General features: G+C 45.2%; 1 protein-coding gene across 9 annotated transcripts in view; it reads right to left on the reverse strand.

The window, feature by feature from the left end:
- The window catches only part of Rbpms (RNA binding protein, mRNA processing factor), a 159,951-nt gene that overhangs the window by 71,255 nt on the left and 69,860 nt on the right, over positions 1 to 18,836 (reverse strand). For all 9 annotated transcript variants that reach the window (XR_009374902.1, XR_009374901.1, XM_059244630.1 and 6 more), the window contains exons 2-4: positions 18,293 to 18,370; positions 16,180 to 16,218; positions 14,771 to 14,833 (exon numbers count right to left, since the gene is read on the reverse strand). Coding sequence is in view for 7 of the 9 variants with exons in the window: in XM_059244630.1 (XP_059100613.1) it covers positions 14,771 to 14,833; positions 16,180 to 16,218; positions 18,293 to 18,370 (180 nt within the window). In the remaining 2 variants the exon portion in view is untranslated. The remainder of the gene's footprint in view (positions 1 to 14,770; positions 14,834 to 16,179; positions 16,219 to 18,292; positions 18,371 to 18,836) is intronic.

Below are 18,836 nucleotides of genomic sequence, written 5' to 3' on the forward strand. Positions count from 1 at the left end.
CTACTTTATTACTACTTATTTATTTACTACTACTATTAATTACTACTTTACTATATATATATATATATATATATATATATATATATATATATATATATATGAATGACTTCTACTTTACTAAGGATAAAACTGATGCCATCTACACCAACTTGTTTACTTATCCTCAAAGTCATTTACTAACACCCGTATAGACAAGGTATTCATGACGGGGTGAAACGCAGGGAATTTCAAGAATACAGTAAAAACTCAGAACAAAGTGGGTAGAACTTACACCTTACAACTTTCTGTTTCTTTTCTTTGATTAAAGAGGGTCTCCTGCACCCGGGGCTTGCCTCAAGCTCCCCACACAGCTGAAGCTGGCACCCAGAGTTTGAGCATAGCAGGGTAGGCAAGCACGCTACCGGCTGAGCTACAGCCTCAGCCAAACACTTTCCTTCTCAACGCTGGGGCCGGGACCCAGGGCCTTGTGCTCACGCAAGAGGCCTGGATTCTACCACTGAGCCATACAGCCCACTCTGCCCTGAGACAGGGTTTCTCTGTGCAGCCGTGGCGGTCCTAGAACTCACAGACATTAGAACTATTTTTAAACCGTTGGCACAAACCATATATAGCTTACGCACTCGTTCCAGTGAGAATTTGGAGCTCAGGCCCAACTGGTTGCAAATGATATAAACAGTAGAGTCCAAACTTCAGGACACTGTAAAGCACTTCCTGTTTTGCTCAGGGAGCAAACAAGGGGGCAAAAGGCATCTAACCCGGAAGAGGCATGGCAAGGCTCTTCCCACTCCACTGAAAGATCGTTTGTGATGACAGAGAGCTGAGGCTGTCCCTCCCTTCACACAATGAACTCCACGTCAGCAATCTCCCTAGCACTGAATAAAGGGGAAGTGCTAAAAAGAAACCCACTGGAGCCAGAGGTGGACAGGGTTACAATGTTAAGGAAGAAGAATGGGGACTACAGTACGATTGTCTGCTTCCCAGTATTTCCGCCTGGGGACTAGTAAGGACCCCAAAGAGACCCGAGGAAGGACAGATGAATTGACTAGTGATTAATTGTGAGTCAACATTCACAAACATTCTGACCTCAGTGGAACTTGGAATTCCAAAGAAGTTATTTTGGAACCATTCTGTAGGAAAGGGCACTTCAGGAATAAATACCGGGCTCTCTGAAGGTCGCTATCATCATCCATCATCTTGTTTCTACCATACCGAACGCCAGCTCCTGCACAGCACTCACTTTGAGGGGCTGGCTAGAAGGCTCAGCGGCCAGGGGTGCTGAGTGCTCGGTCAGAGGACAGAGCTGATGGCCCTTTCTGGTCTCCACAAGACCTGTTGCATGCACATGCATGCACACACACACACACACACACACACACACACACACACACACACAAAACAAATCTTTAAAAATTCACTGAATTTGATCCGACTATGCTTTGAGGCAGGAACTGTCAGCCACACAGCGTGGGGGAAGAAGACTGAGGATTAAGGAATCTGACAGCATTAGGTTATAGAGCCGGGATTAAAGCAAAAGCTAACTGTGACCTCTTCAAAGGCGGATCTGAGGCTGGTAGTGTGGGTCAGTGGTAGAGTCTGTGCTTCCCATGCAAGAGGCCCTGGGTCCACTCTAACACTGTCCTTCCTTCCCCGATCTCTCATTCAGTTCAGATTGGGGTATGTATCTTTCTACCGGTATGAATTCTAACAGCGTTATATACAGCAACGTAAACTATTCTAACACAGCCACTATTGGGAATGTTTTCAAGGCGGCAGTTAACGTAGTTTAATTCTGAGGTACTTGTAGCAGTTTTCTGAAGATGCTGAGGAGGGCAGACATGGTTGGGTCGTGCCTGAGATCCTAACACTCAGGGGCTGGGGCAGGCAGACTGAGCTGCAGGCAGTGTCTGGACAGCAAAAGGACACGATGAGCCTGATGGGAAGAAACGCTGCTTTCCTGTGGCCATTCCCCAGGCCACAGCAAGGCCTCGCTTAGCATTCTGAGATGTCCTCAGAGTTCATCCAATTATCTGTGACCTGCTCTCTGCATGGTCATTTATCTAAAATCATGACATCTGTCTCCTAAGTGAACACTGAAATTCGAGGGGAAATTATGCTGCAGGATTTTGTGTGGGCCCTATATTTTTTTCTTATTTTTCAAATATGCACAGAAATACCACTTTTAAACTTTGTCCCTTCATCAGAATGGAGTATCTTTTCCACCTAAACTTACTTTCTTATCTCATAATATCATTTTGAAACTTACTCTTTCCAGGTTCCTGTATATTCATTTACTTACTAATGTTGTATAGGCAGTAAATAAAGGGAAACATCAGTACAAAGACTCAAAAAATGCAAGAGAATCACCGGTTCCAGCTTATGTAAGAATTTTCTACTCAACTGCTCTTCTGAGAAATTTGTTTTGAACTTTTAAAACAATCTTCACAATAACTTGCCATGTAAAACCTAGGAAAAATTACTTCTGGATGCTTTTATAACATGTCTCAGTTTCTCAGGGTATCACCTTAGCTTTTCAAAATGTTCTTTTGTTGGAAATTAACACTCTGTTTTTAGATTTTATGCTAACACTTTAAGAACAGACTTTGTCCAGATTTCACGTTAAGAAGCCTCATCACATTTGTTAAAATATTTATTATTATTTTGCTTTTTCTCTCTTGGTGTGTGTGTGGGGGGGGATAACATACACATGTGTGTAGGTGTGTACATGCTCATGTGTGCATGCAGAAACCAAGGGAGGATGTCAGTGGCCTGCTCCTTTGCTCCAACTTTACTCCTTTGATTCTGAGACAAAATCAAAGTCCCTCACTGAAGCTAGGGCTAGGCTGATGCCAGCAAGTCCCGGTGACCCTCCTGTCTCTGCACCCCTCCACACAGAGTACTGAGGTGCACTGGGGTTATATTTGGGTACTTCGGTCCTCGTGCTTACAGAGCAAGCTCTCTTGTTCAGTCTCCACAGACCCTGAGTTGGCTTTTAAATGAGGTCTACCTAGCTGAGGCTGGCCTTTCGTTATGTAGCTGAGGCTAGCCTTTTGCTGTGTAGCTAAGGCTCGCCCAGAACTTTTATCCTCCTACTTAGAATTCAATTTTATATCATACTCTTCCTATTCTCACATTTACTAAATGTTAGATTCCAAATTCTACAAACATTTGCTCTCTTAATCACTTACATACAAGAAATCTTAGCTGACCTTGTCTGGAAAGAAAGGAGAAATCTCTTATGAAGGGTTGCCATTTGAGCTTGGCAACACAACACTGCTCAGCACGTGACAGAAACTGGGTCCAATCCCAACACTAACCAGTAAAGACATCGGTAAAGTCTGTGGTTCTCACTCAACTGCCTGTAAAGACTTTTAGAAAGGCACAAAGCTTGTACCTGGTTATAAAGAAATGATCACATTTGATATACCATCAATTTAACAATGTCCTGTCCAATACACTGTTCCTCTTCAAAGAGGCCAAGACTCGCTCTGCCCCACCCCCAAGATTTAGAAATAAGTTCTAGACTTTGGGGGCCCACTGTGTTGTAAGAAATGCGGACATGCAAATTCCACAGCTGTTCCTAACGACACACCAGCTCTCTACCTGCCACGTTCCACAACCACATTTGTAATATTGGGAAATTAGAGTCTCAGCATCTTCTGAAGTACCTAAGGCACTGTGGAGCAAGGACAATATCAAATACAGTGTCTTTTTTTTTTTTTTAATGTAGTTGAAATATGTTGAGTAGCAGATGCCCAAATAGGACCACAATAATTCAGGAGGCTCACACAGGCACATGGAACATGATCATCGTTTTGTCTACAAAACCTTGAGGTGTCTGTGTACAAGAACATCAGGCAGTGTGAGAACCTGTGGTCCCTTCCTGCCTGTTTCCCTGAAGGAGGATCCTATCCTTCCTTCTTGTGATCTGCAATTTCCAGTTTCCCACCAGATGCTCCAGAAATAACACAAATCTTCTAAGGCAAAGACTAACAATAGGAGTCAAACAAATGTCATACTTCTGCAAATTTTCTCCCCAGCACGACACTGATTGATTAATTGATTGATTGATTGATTGGCTAATAACTGAGATACCACTGTCCGCTACATCACAAAACCATCTTCCTGACTTACTCTCCCTAGGAATTGCATGAAGGTACCACCATTCCCAGCGCTCTTTACTGAAACTTTTAAGTAGTGTGCGATATCGTCTAAGAGAGAGACTTAATAACCATCCCAAAACACAGCGTCACTGCACATCAAAGCTGAACTGAAGAAATCCTCCACCACCATGCACTGAGCACCGGCTGCCTAGTGCTCTTTTGGTTTTGTTGGTTTTAAACTGTACTTGGGTTAGAAGTCATTTGGGGTCGTTTATTTTTCATGGTAAAGCGGGAGGAGGGGCTAAACTGGACAGAATTTCGTGCGTGCTCGAGCACACATGCATTCCGTAAGTGAATGTGGACATCGGAGGACAACATTCGGGAGTACGTTCTCTCCTACCAGAGGACCCGAGGACGGAACTCAGGACATGAGGCTTGTACCTGGTGAGCCATGTCCGTGGCCCTTGGGTGGTTTTTGAAGCCCCAAATAATGCACAAGGTTGAGAGAGAGAAATGGGCCTAACAGCTCCACTTCAGGAGGCTCTATGCAAGCACAGAGGCCCAGCCCCCAACTCTGTGACGTCAAATGGCTTTTTAAACTCTGCAAGCCAAGAGCAGGCAGTTATAAACAGATTGAACAGATAAACACTGGGTCAGGCTCATGATCTCATCTGGCAGTCCTGCTTATTTCCCATCCCAAAGTCCCAGCTGGGCTCTCATTAACCGAGGCCTTTCAACTACCTTGAGCAATAGGCTAAAGGGAACTAAGGGAGAAAATTTCAAAAATGATAAGACACACACTGACATGGTGCCGAACGGGGGGAAGGAAGGCTGAGACAGGCCATCTGGACGCGTGCATTTGGGAGAAGTTTTGTTTAGTGGAAATAGCTGACCCAACTCATGGGCCGTATAAATATTAAGATCAAAGGTCCTAACGGCCACAGCTGTGGACGGGAAGGGAAGCCTGTGTGAGGGAGACAGACCGACAGCGGAGCATCTGCCTTCTTCATGCCGCCTGGGAGTCCTCCGGTACCTGGGGAGCCCGTGGTACCCAAACAGCCAACGGCTCCCTCTTAAGGCTAAGAAAGCATTCCCTAGCGGAGGTAATGGCATGCTCACTGGCAAGGTTTTCGATCAGCAATTCCCCTCAACACTTTCGAATCAAGCACAACCTCACTTTAGAGGAGGAACCTGGCCTAGGACAAACGGATTGATGTGCCTCAAGTTAAAGGAAATTACGTAAAAGGCTGGAATCACTGCAGATGAATAACTGGTTACTGCAATGCTTGCTTGAATGTCAGAGTCATGAAGATTTCTTGATGATACTGTTTTTTGGGAGGGTGTTTTGTGGGGGTGGCTGGGGGGTGAAGGTTCAACAGGTGGTACCACCCAGGGCTTTTTAAAACATGTTTTAGCTGAGCATGGTGGCTTGTGACTTTAATCCCTCGGAAGGCAGAAGCAGGAGGATCTCCGTGAGTTCAAGTTCAGCCTGGTCTACACAGGCAATTCCAGGACAGCCAGGACTACATAGAGACCCTCTTTCAAAAAACAAGCCCCCCAAATTTTTATCATATATTATTAAAACTTTTATAATACATTCATTATATTGTTAAAGCAAATTTCCATAAAACCTAGGCATAATTAAATTGCATTTTCCCAGATATATACATATACATATATATAAAAGATAAAATACACTGTTCAAGGGTAACGTGGCTCCCATCAATCAGATCTGCGATCACAGAAATGGTACTGGTCCCAGGTAAACATTGAAAGTCATACAGGATTCAAAAAGAATTGAAACATACCAATGAAGTCAGTCAAATAACTGGGCTGTCTAGATGGGTAAAGGAGGGTACCTGCCACTAAGCCTAACGGCGTGAGTTTGATTCCTGGGTCCCAACCATGGAAAGATAAAACCTGCTCCTACAAACTGTCCTCTAGCCTCCACATGAACACCCACACAATACACCAAGAAATGAAACAAAAATTAAACCGGGTGGTGGTGGCACACACCTTTAATCCTAGCACTTGGGAGGCAGAGCCAGGCAGATCTATGTGAGTTCGAGGCCAGCCTGGTCTACAGAGCAAGATCTAGGACAGGCACCAAAACTACACAGAGAAACTCTGTCTTGAAAACCAAAAACAACAAAAACAAAAAACCTGATGACAAGGGCAAACCTCAAGGATTGTGAGAATTTTAAAAAATAGTAACAAGTATTGATGAGGACACCGAGAAACTGACAATCTCATGCAACTCTGTAGCGGGTAGCCGTTCCAGCTTTGACCTAGAAGTACCACCCCCACTAAGGCTTCCTTCAATCATGCCTACAAGGCGGGGCAGAGAAAGGAGTCCTGAAGACCCAGGTCTGGATGGGCCGGCTCTCTTGGTTCCTGGATCCTGGACGCTGGATATAGACTAAGCAGAGTTCTCCAGAGAACACCACTGGACTGCGCTACACATTCCCCAGACCCTGTAACCTATCCCGTTACCCCACAAAATAAACCTCCCTTTTAACTATGTGGAGTTGCCCTAAACCACAACCAATACAACTCCACTGAGAAGGTAAAATGGTGAAACCACTATAGAAGTTTGGCAATTACTCAAAAAGCTAAGAAGCACAGAACTCTAAAATTCCAACCCCAGGTGTGCACAAAGATCACAGAGACCCGTATGCCCAACGGGTGTGGCAGCACTTGTCTCGGATTGATGGGCGGATGGATGGATGGATGGATGGACAGACAGACAAGCACTGCCAAAGTTTGCTACACAACAGTCAAAACAAGCCAGACAGTGGTAGTGCACACCTTTAATCCCAGCACTCTGGAGGCAGAGGCGGTCTGGTCTACAGTGAGTTCTAGGACAGCTACACAGAGAAATCATGTGAAGAAGAAAAAAAAAAAAAAACAGGCAAAAACAATTCCAGTGTCCATCAACAGATGAATAAATAATTATATTCATATAAAATGGAGGACTTTGTCATTAAAGGAAGGTACAGAACTACCCATACAGGTGAATTTTTGTGGACCACTGAGTTTGAGCCCCAGTACTTCTAAGTACTTACTCAAAGAAAGAAAAAAAAATTATATTCTAAAAAAGTCTCCACATGAAGAATACTTCATATATCATCACATCAAGGAAGGAAGAGGCAGAAACAAAAAGAGAGAGAGAGAGAGAGAAACACGTCAATATTTAGAGTTTGTAACTTTAGGCAGCCAGAAAAGTAGATCAGAGGTAAGCAGGGACTGGGGGAAGACAGAATGTCTTTTCGATTGAGGTAATGAAATGGTTTAGGAAATAGTGATAATTGCACAACCCAGTGAATTACATGCTTAAAGGCTGTTCAAATGGCAAGGGTTTGTGTTAACATAATTTCAAAATACTTCATGAAAATGTAACCCAAACCACTGAAATGTATGGTGGGTGAAATACCAATAGTTATTTTAAAGCAAAAAAAACCCTACTGTTACCTAGAGTTCACACAGATCGATGAGTACATTCTGAGACTACACAAAGGACCACAGTAGCTCAATGAAGATAAAACATACTGTCCATCAGAGATCACGGAGATCAGTGAGCACACTCTGGGAGTACACAGACTACTAACTCACTAGCTTAACTGAATGTGACTAGCAAAGGCAAGGTGGAGGGATACATCATAAACTTGACTCTGTCAGACCTCTCCAGTTTTAGAAACCCTAGACAAGGGGAGGATTGACACCCAATTGACGGCATGCACATGAAGACGTCACAGCTCTTCATAAGCCACTCATTTCCAATGCCCCCGTGGAACCTAGGCAAGGGTCCTACTCAGCCCTGCCGTCTGATGCACTACCTGCCAACATTAGTTCTTAAAACAAGGATCCGATTAGGCAGTGATGGCGACAGTGAGGTGCTCGGTTACTCAGAAGACCCAGGGGTAGCATCCCACGCTGCTCAGGGGCTTCACCCTTAGGCCTGTGTGCTTCTGCTACAAATTCCACGAGCTGGAATTTTTACTCGGTCGGGCTAACCTCGCAATTATCACTTTATGTACCTTCTAAAAGTACACGCAAATCCTACAAGTAATTTGGTTCTAATGAGCTTTCTTGTCCACATTCATGGAAAGGACTAATTGTCCAAAAGTGACAATTTAGTATAAAAAGGAAAAGTAGGCTGGACATTTTGCTGTCACCTTCAAAGATGGAAGAGGTTCCTAATCATGTGACTACTGGAAGCATTAGCAACCAAAAGGGAAATCTGAGTTTGAGTTGTTCATAGCCTAATATGGGAGCTTCTCCTACAAAAGCAAAATATACTCCTTCACTCTGGGGGATTGTGAGCAGCCTCGGATCACAGTTCATGCTACCCTAACCCGAGGGCACTGTCCAGAAAGACCGTCCGACTGACAGAGAAGCCAATGGCTTTAACAGTCGTCTGCCTGGGAAGGCTGACACTAATTACTGAGTTAGGCGGTCACCAAGACAAAGGACCAAGGAAAGCCGCGAATACGGAAGTGGTGTCTGCCGGTCGACTAGTCTATACGAGGTTCTTTCTGGATCAAGGTTTACATTTCTCAAGAGTGGAACCAAACCAAATATTACACCACTTAACTATTCTCCAAGGATCTGAGGGAACGCTTTGAAAAGAGCCTCAACAAATGACCCAAGGGACGTTTTGCAATAGCTGTGAGCAGCACACGTTTTTAACTCATCAATTACAAAAGATGACCCTGAAAAGGACCCAGAGGTCAGCGCCCAGAGAGGGAATCAGAAGCTTTATGTTTAAGTACACTGCCAATGAATGGGTCCATTTTCTCTACGGAGAGGGGTAGCCAAGCTCCACGGCCGCACACGAACTTGATCATGGTTGTTTGTCCCAGACAATGAGAAGTAATAGTCTATAACTGGCACCAGATAGTGCAGCAAGGAGCCAGGCGAGACCAGACGGGACTAAGATGGAGGGTCCGACTCTGAGTCACCTCCTAGTTCCATCTCCACACTATCCTTACTCAATCATTCGTCCCCTCTAGGTCTGTTTCCCGAACTGTACGGCTGCAGAGGTTTCTACAGTGTATTGAAGCGCTAAAGCGACATACGCATGTTAAAATCATCAAGAAAGGGTGGCAGCAGCACGCACCCTTAATCCCAGCACTCGGGAGGCAGAGGCAGGTGGATCTCTGTGAGTTCGAGGCCAGCCTGGTCTAGAGAGTGAGTTCCAGGATAGCCAAGGCTACACAGAGAAACCCTGTCTCCAAAAGCCAAAATAAATATATAAAAATCAAGACATGAGCCATTCAGTAGATGTCTTGTGTTCACAAGTCAGCCCTGAATAGCAGCAAGCCCAGGCCCTCCGCTCCACATAAAAATACACACACACACACACACACACACGCACACACGCACACGCACACTTAGATTGCTACTATTTGAGGTTCTCGGTGATCCACACAAATGAGAATGACCAGGGGACAGGATGCTGCTACAAGGCTTGCTGCCCAAGTGGAGAAAAGAGAGCCGGGCACAAGGAGACTAATAAACTATCACTAGACTCGAAAGCTCAGGATCCTGGAGCTAGCTGGCATGGGGCAAACAGAACACCCCTGAGCACCAGCAGAAACTGAAATGATGTCAATGATGTTTGCTGGGCTCTACTCGGTATGGCAAGGGATGATCACAGCTTGACTATTACTGTGATTAAAACAGTAGCTTCGCTTATGTGTTAAAAGCCAAGATTGACACCCCACCATACCCCCAGGGAGTGGGGAGTGCTGCCTGCTTGCTGACAGTGTCTCTGCAAAAGCCTATTGTTCTCAGGACAGAGAGTCGGGGGCACCAGAAATAAGGAGAAGCAACTAAGAGCTGCACTGGCCATTCTTCCCCTTACAAGAACAAGTATGTCTCCATGGTTAGGATAAAAGAAACACAGCCTAAATGAACTGGTAGTTGTCGTCTGAAGTTTGGTGACATTGAGAGTATTTTGCTTACATCAACATACCATGCAAAATTCTAAAATATTTTTTGTAGAGCTGGCAGCTGAGTCGGGGCCTTCTGCATGCTAGACACACCCTCTGTCGCTGAGCTCCATATAATAAATGGTGACATGACAATATCCTGTAATATACTGTGCTTCGCCGGGTAAAGCTGGTGCTCAGTAAGTAACTGGTTTACACATTGTTCTGTAGAAGGCAGTACTTCTGAGCAGAGATCATTAACTCAACGAAGGAGAGATTCTACATCCTCAGGGAGATGCCCTTAGGTGCTGTACAAACAGGACATACACAACTCAAATTCTAAACCCTTGGAAGACTGTGCCGCCATTATGCAGAGTAAACGTTCATTAAGTTCTTTTCTTCCTTTTTCTTGTTGCTTTTTGAGACAGCATCCCTCTATGTAGTCTAGGCAGTCCTCGAACTCAGAGATCCACCTGCCTCTGCCTCCCGAGTGCCTGGGATTAAAGGTGTGCGCCACCCCACCCAACCAACAACAAGTTCACTTAAGCTCTCCTAAGGAGCGGCTGCTCAAGTTCCAGAAGCCCATATGCTGTGTCGCCTGTGGTGGCCAAGCAGCCACCTGCCCGCTGAGAAAAGCCCGATTTAGCTGAACCGCACTAACCACCACTCACTCTGCTGCCTGGGGCACACCTCGGCCACTCCTGACTGAAACTCCCCAAGGGCCATCCTCGGCTCCTTCCACCTTCCGCTGTCTTACTAGAAGAATGGTGGTACAAGCCAAAACATCTATGGCAGGCAAATGCCTACCAACCAAAAGCCCATTACACACGATTACATTTCTTCCCCCCAGACAGGATTTCTCTGTGTCCTGACTGTCCTGAAACTCGCTTTGTAGACCAGGCTGGCCTTGAGATTCACTCCGAGATCCACCCGCCTCTGCCTCCCAAGGGCTGGGTTTAAAGTGTCCGCCACTAGTCAGCACTAGACTTTTAAAAAATCTTTTATTTGTTTGTTTGTTTAGTTATTTATTTTTTTACGGCAGGCTACACTTTAATACAACCTTTAATTGTAAATTTTAATCAGTCATAATAAAAATTATGATATAAAAAGGTAAATAAGGGCTGGAGAGATGGCTCAGAGGTTAAGAGCACTGACTGCTCTTCCAGAGGTCCTGAGTTCAATTCCCAGCAACCACATGGTGGCTCACAACCATCTGTAATGAGATCTGGTGCCCTCTTCTGGCTGTATATGTAATAAATAAATCTTTAAAAAAAAAAAAAAAAAAAAGGTAAATAAGATGAAGTAAGAACAGCCAAGGTTTTGATCTGTTCTTGGCTTATCTGTTTAGAGCACAATGGTGGCCAGGCTATATGCTCTGTATCAGCTCCTACGCAGATGACAGACACAGCTGTGTGCCACCACAGACGTGACAGACCCAAGTTACAGTGCAGCCCAAACCAGATGATGTCAAGCATTTACTCAACACTCTGTCTGCTTTTAATCTAGGGAGAGAGCTCAGAGGCGTAACTGAACTGAGGAGTCCTCTCATTGGACCTGGGCACTCATATCTCCTCGGTAACCATCCTGGCATGAGTGAAGTATTCTTTTTCTTTCTTTTGTAGTTCGGAGGACTGGAGCCAGGGCCTTCGCATGCTGGGCAAGTGTTTGACCATTAAGCTCTATCCATTAAGTTTTGGGTGGGTGGGGTTGGAGACAGGGTATCCTATATAGCAAAAGCTATCCTCGAAGTCTCTTTGAACTTCTGATCCTCTTGTCTCTAGACCCCTAAATTCCTGGATCACAGGCATGCATCACCATACTGAGGTGTTTTTGTTTTTGTTGGGAGGAGGGTGTTCAAGATAGGGTTTCTCTCTGTAACAGCCCTGGCTATCCCAGAACTGTCCTGTAGACCAGGCTGGCCTTGAACTCACAGAGATCCCCTTGCCTCTGCCTCCCAAGTGCTGAAATTAAAAGCATGCCCCATCCCCCACCCCTACCTGGCTCACACTGAGGTTTTATGTCACAATGGAGATCAATGCCAGGCTTCCTACATTCTAGGCAAGCTACAGCCCAGCAACAAGGACATTCTAAGAGAGACAGGCACTGTACCTCACCCCTTAGCTATCAGACTACTGAAACAAAGGCCCCGAGGAGGTGGAATTTCCCTCCAAAGTCTCATACTGGGAAAGAAAAGGCTGAGTTCCTTGTGCCAGCAAAGGGAGACTGAATCCCCAAAGAGACTGTACAGAGCGCTGACAACTGGCAACGTCAACCAGGAACCAAGACAATGAGGCGCTGAAGTTGGGCGGGCCCCAACTGGAGAGGGATTTCTGAGCTGTGTACACCTCTAGGCTGCTCCTTAAAACTAAACCTCACATCAGAACTCCAAAGATGGGAGTTTGGTGGGGGATTGCTAGGCCTCCTTATTTGTCCCATTTCCTGGTAGGGCTACACTGAACAAACCTCCTTGCTTCCTGCAGTGGTTTGAATAAGAATGGTCTCCATAGGTTCATATATTTAAATGCTGAGGGAATGGCACCATTTGAAAGGATTAGGAGGTGTGGACATGGAGGAAATGCGTCACTGGGGGTGGACATTGAGGTTTCAAAAGCCCATGCATGCCAGCCCTAGGCTCTCTCTGGTGGCTGTCTGTGGATCAAGATGTAGGACTCTCAGCTACTTTTCCAGCACCGTGTCTGCCTGCAGTGATGCCTCTCACGATAAGATAATGGACTAAACCCTGAAACTGAAAGCAAGCCCCAATTAAATGCTTTCTTCTTATAAATAAGAGCTGCCATGGTCATGGTGTCTCTTCAAACAACAGAACAACGACTAAGAAAGAAACTGGTACCAGGAGTCGAGTATTACCATGACAGGCCTCACCATGAGGTTTGCTGGAAGAACATGGGAAGACTTTGGACTAAACAGCTGACTGCTTTAAGTGGGGCTTAACGGGCCATCCTACTAGGAGCATAAAAGATAGTGCTGGGGGCGATTTGAACTGTGGGGGCCCATCTCAGAGGGTTCAGAGAAAAGTATTAACGCAAGCACCCCAGAGACCATTCTTATGGTATTTTGGGGAAAAAATGTGGCAACTTAAAATTTTTTTAACTAAAAATCTGCCTGCAGCTAAATTGAAAAGTGTGGGATTAATGCATTGGCAGGAGATTTCAAGAGGGCCGAGTATTGATTGTGTTATGTGGTTATTGGTAATCATGCTTATGCAGACCTATAATGAAAAGGAACAAGCTGGACAAAGAGAATTACAAAATGTGCAGTTTGAGGAGAAAAGGAACACCAGGAAGTGTCATGGAGCCAAGCCCAGTGCTCAAGGAGATAAAAAGTTTAAAGAAAAGCCTGATGCTAAATGGTGTGGTGACCTCAGGGCAAGACCCCAACCCAGCTAAGCTCCACATTTATGAGAAGGAATTAAAGAAAACCTTAAGCCATGAAGGAAATCATCAACAACAGAAGGCTGATACACGTAAAATTGAAAGAGGAAGCCATGTTCCAGCCCCAACAAGCAGCAGAACCTGGCAGCCTCGGCCACGTGGTTCTGGCTTTAGAACCAAGGGTATAAGAAAGAAGTTGTGGAATTTCTGTCCAAGGCTAAGGAAAGCCCTGAGACTAGGCAGTGTCAGGGGTGTCCCTACATGGAGACCCAGAGAGGTCATTGTGTGAAGCTGTGAAGGTGAAGCCTGGATTGTATGGGAGACCCCAAGATGTTGGACATGCCAGAGTCGTGGGCTAGCCACAGACCGGATGGGGAATCAGCTCAGGAGAGTTAAGCGTGTTGCAAGTCCACAAAGCTGAAAGGAGATGGAAACCTGAAACATGCTTTGACATCAGACATGGAGATGCAGAATTTGGGGTTTCCCCAGCAGGCTTTAGGTCTTGCTCTGCTCCCTTTTGGAATGGTAACGTATATTCTGTGCCACTGTGTTAGAAGTATGTGAGCTGCTTTTTGATTTTGATTTTACATGGGGATGCAGTTAAGAGATGGCCTTGAGTCTCAGGGACTTTGAACTTTTAGACTGCGATAGACTGAGGGGATTTTCCAAGTTGGACTGGAATTATGTCGCATTATGACATGGCTAAAAGCCTGGGGGTGGGGTCAGGGAGCAGAATGTGATGGGCTGAATGAGAATGGTCCCCACTGGCTCACTGACTGAATGTTCAGTCACCAGGGAGTGGAACTCCTTTAAAGGATTAGAAGGATAAGAGGAAGTGTAACACCGAGGTTTCAAAGGCCCATGCCAGACCCAGTCTCTCTCTACCTGCTGCCTGCAGTTCAGGACACAGCTCTCAGCGACTGCTCCAGCACTGTGCACGCCACCACGCTCCCCCACAAGGTGACAATGAGGCCTCGGAAGCTGTAAGCAAGCCCCCCAGTAAACGCCTTCTTTAGTAAGAATTGCCGTGGTCATGGTCATGGTGTCTCGTCACAACAGAACGATGAACTAAGTATTATTTGTCTCTTTAATGGCATGTGGGGGACAAGGAGCTGGTGTAGCTTGTCAGGGCTGCAGCAGCCCAGGCTTTGACATTAACGACTCTAGTTACACGAGCATGTGACTTCTGATCTACTGGGATTCTACTGTTTCCCATGACCTAAGGAAATGCACACAACCAGAGCAATGCACACTTGAATTCAGAGCAACGCACACTCACAATCAGAGCGATGCACACTCACAATCAGAGCGATGCACACTCACAATCAGAGCGATGCAAACTTACGTTCAAAGCGTTCTTGGCAGCTTCCGCTTCAGAACGACTGTCGAAACTGACAAAACCTACGGGCTGTGGGAAAGAGAGAGAAACGTCAAGACAAAGCAACCGAAACCCAAGGGACGCCTGTTTTCTAGGTCAAGGGTGGTGTCTAACTAAGGAGCTAAGACAAAGAAATGACCACAGGCAACGGGCGGAAATAAGAAAGCCAATCCCAAAGAATCAGGGCCTGGTGGCTCAACCAGATTTCTCACGTGAATCAAAGGGATGGTGAAGGCAGTTCTTCAAGGACACAGCCAAGAATTTAGAGAATCGCTTTTTTAAAAAAGAAAAAAAGAAAATAAAAAAATCAGAGGTGGTTGGAAGGTGAGCAGCAGTGACCAGGGGACAGAGGGAAATCTGGGTTGGAGAGACGCTAGGTTCCTAAATCAAATTCACTGTACCTCAGCTTCTTCGTCTTTTAAAATGCAAAGAGAAACGGAATCACCTTTTGGTTCACTGTAAGTGCAAGGAATATCATGACACAATGGTAAAAAAAGTCCTATGTTCTCACTGCGCAACCAAAACTACCAAACGAACCTTTCCATCACAGCCAAAGCCGGGCCTTTCAAGACAGCTCGGATTTACTCAGGCACGGCAGGACACTGCTCAAAGACGTGGGTCCCTCCCTTTAGATCTTTGTGGGCTGCCTGCAGTTTAGTTCATTTCTGACACAGCACAGGTCAGTGACTCCGGAGTGTTCAGCTTCAAAGGTAAGAAATGTTAAGCCAGCCCCTCTGAACTCTAAGAACCCCATGGCCATCAATTCCCACCTCTAGCCTGTACTTTCTACACTTTACTCTATACCCGCGATTCCTCTGTGCTTTTGTGGGTTCAATGGACAGCATGATTCCTTATCATATAATATTTCTATAAACTACAAACATTCCGTGAAGAGAACTACTCTGTAATTTTGAGTAGAGCTGGAGAGATGCTCAGTGGTTAAGAGCGCTGACTGCTCTTCCCGAGGACCTGGGTTTTGGTTTGATTCCCAGCACTAACACGAGGGCTCACAACTGCCTGTAACTCCAGTTACAGGGGAATGACACCCTCTTCTGTCCTCTATGGGCACTGAATGAAGAGACATAGAATAATAAACCTCAAAAAGTTATGGCTCAGTATCTGGATAATATAGTTTGTTTATTGAAGAAACAAATTAGTTTCAGTATAACTCCGCTGGAGGCACTATGTACCTTCTGAATCTGAAAAAAGTCCTATCTAGAAACGATGGAATTATATACCGTTTTCCTATACTAATTCCCAATCAACTTCACCTTTAATTCTGATAACACAGAGGTCAAATCCTAGTTGAAACAAAAGAATATTTATTGGGCTTCATTAGCAAAAGGTGATCATGTTCAGAAGTTCTAAATTCTTACCTGTTTAGATGTAAGCTTTATAAGAGACCCCTCATAGCCCTGAAAAATAAAGAGTAAGTTTAGAAGGAGAAAGAGAGCATGACAATTCTATCTTCCTCAAGTAAGGGGAGTAGTCACTTAGGACTGGGACTATCAACTATGTTGCACTTCTCAATGCCTTCAAAGTTAGCTGGGGACACACGTTACAGACAGACAGAAGATGCTCAGGGTGCGGAGCTGTAGCTACGTGTAGCTGAGTGTCGAGTCCTTGCCCAACATATATAAAACACAAAAGCCTTGGATTTAGCCCCCAATATTGCAAAACAATACAAAACGGATAACCATACGAAAACTACCAGGAAGGGCTAAGCAGGAGACACAGCATTCCGCTGAGCTCTGCTTGTTTCCTGAAACAGCCCATTTCCACGGTGGAGTCTGATGGGAACAGGAAGCACTCCCCTATGTTATGATTCCAGCTCATCCTTAGGCGTTGAAGGCATTCCTGTCTTTCTCTAGCTTATTTCTCTTGTGCTTATTTCTAGAAATATCAATAGCTGGTAGCATGCACTGACAGGTGGATACAGGGGAAATACACCAACTGACATGAGCAACCGCTAAAAATATCGGTGTAGAGACAGACCAGGGTCAGCTGCCCTGGGCTGAAATTAGGAGGGTTGTGCTAGGGATGTTTCATGGTCCCGACTTCATCGTTGTGGTTTCTGGGCAGGGTGCTGGGACTGGGTCATCCCCGCCTCTTCCCAGCAGAAAACTGAGTTACCAACTAACTACTGTGAACATTTCTATCCAAGGCCTTCAGTGCCTCAGGACTCCTCTTCCTACTCTACAGGGGGCACCTTCTCTTGGAAATCCCAGAGATTTAAAACCCTGCAGGCTTCAGGTGCAAAGGACAAATGGTATTTCACTCAGGTAAAGCAGCACTCGCAGGGTCATACCACGTTCAAGTCACAAACAGGAATCAAATGGTTTCTCTCTGTAGTCACCGCTACTGATGCATTATGGGAACAGCTACCTTTCCACACTCACACACATAGTGCCTCCTGGGCACATCAACTGCACTCGCACCTTTGTGGGTTGTAACCAGCTGTTTCCTGAACCTCTCTCCTTCCCAACCCTCTCGTGTTCTGTCGCCACATCCCTACCCAGCTGAAGTCTGTCTCTCAATTGTCCTCCAATCAGGTTGGTCTGGAATCAGAAACCCCCATCTCTTAAGTGTCCCCACCCGGCTTCAGTGATCTTCCTACTGCTAACAAAACCTCCCTTAACTCACAGGTCCTGAATTCATGATGCCTTCCAGGCCACATTACAGCTCCCAAAGGCCAACCTTCCAGGTTTCTTCTTGACAGTATAGTTATTTCAGTTTTGGCCAACTTTATGGTTAAGGCTCAACTGTTAAAAAGTTGCAATCCAGCAACATTTCAGTATCTCTAAAATGATCAAATTTCCATAGGAACAATGGGAAACTCCATTTGGCAGTTCATTAAACACCAATTTCCCTACTGTTCATATAAAGTTAGCCTGTAACATTTTGTTCTGTTGAACATTTATGACTTTTGGTGTAAAAGAAGCACAAGGTTGTTAATCCCCAAGAATGCTTGTTCAAGTCCATACAGACCTGCCTAACGTGCTATTCCAGCCAATAAAGGCACCTACCAACAGGGTTCAAACCCTACTGCTGCATTTCAACTATAAATATGTAGTAAGTTATTTATATTGTTTTGGGGGAGAGTGTGATGTTGGGAAAAATCAAACCCAGGGCCTTGGACACATTAGGTAAGTGTTCTACCAGACACACAGTATACTTCCTCCTGACCCACTCTGGAACTCACATGCTCTGCACTTAGGGACGTGCCTCTAACTGAAGGTTACTAAAGCTGACCTACATGGAATGCTGGGGCCAGTTGCCTCTCCACAGTAGTGAGAAGAGACTGCTCTGAATTCACTGTCAGAGACCAAAGGGCAACGTTAGACTACTGTCCCAGTGAGACTGTATGCTAGAACTCTGATGTTAACTTTCTTTTGCTTATTAGCATCTTTAAAAGAAAACACTGTTACAGGGCAGTTCCTCCAACATTCTTCCCCCTCTAAAGGCTACGAGGAAACATTCATAAAGTACCTTGAATGGTCTGAAGAGCAGGTAGAGCTCCCGGGGTTTGATGTCCAGAGGCAGACCACTGACAAATAGTGTCCGGACCTAGAAAATAATGCGACAGGTGAGCAAGGGTGTGGAAAACCCAGAGGCTACTTCTCATCTTAAATCAACGGATCCATGACTCCTCTAACAACGTTCTGGGACACGGTGAATTGAGCCCCCCACACACACAATATAATTTCATCATTAGTTTAAAACTATGTCACGAGGACAGTAAATCTACACTGCTACTCTAACCATAGCAATATGACAGACTTGAAAAGAAAAAAGTAAATTTTTCATTTCTCTTGCTTTGGTCTCTTGTCACTGTGTCCCTTGATGGTATTCATTACCATTATTTTAATAAGCATGAAGGTGCTGAGATTTCCTCAAGCGCCCTACCCAGGAGCTCCTCTCACTGACTGATGTTTCTTCTGTGTTGTATGACACAACCAACTCATAGACCTTCAAGGTACCCGCTAGGTGCCAATGACAAGTCATTCAGGACGTGTGTCTAAACACACAAAGT

This window comes from Peromyscus eremicus, chromosome 17 (assembly GCF_949786415.1).
Source record: "Peromyscus eremicus chromosome 17, PerEre_H2_v1, whole genome shotgun sequence".
In the NCBI taxonomy this organism is placed as follows: Eukaryota; Metazoa; Chordata; class Mammalia; order Rodentia; family Cricetidae; genus Peromyscus; species Peromyscus eremicus.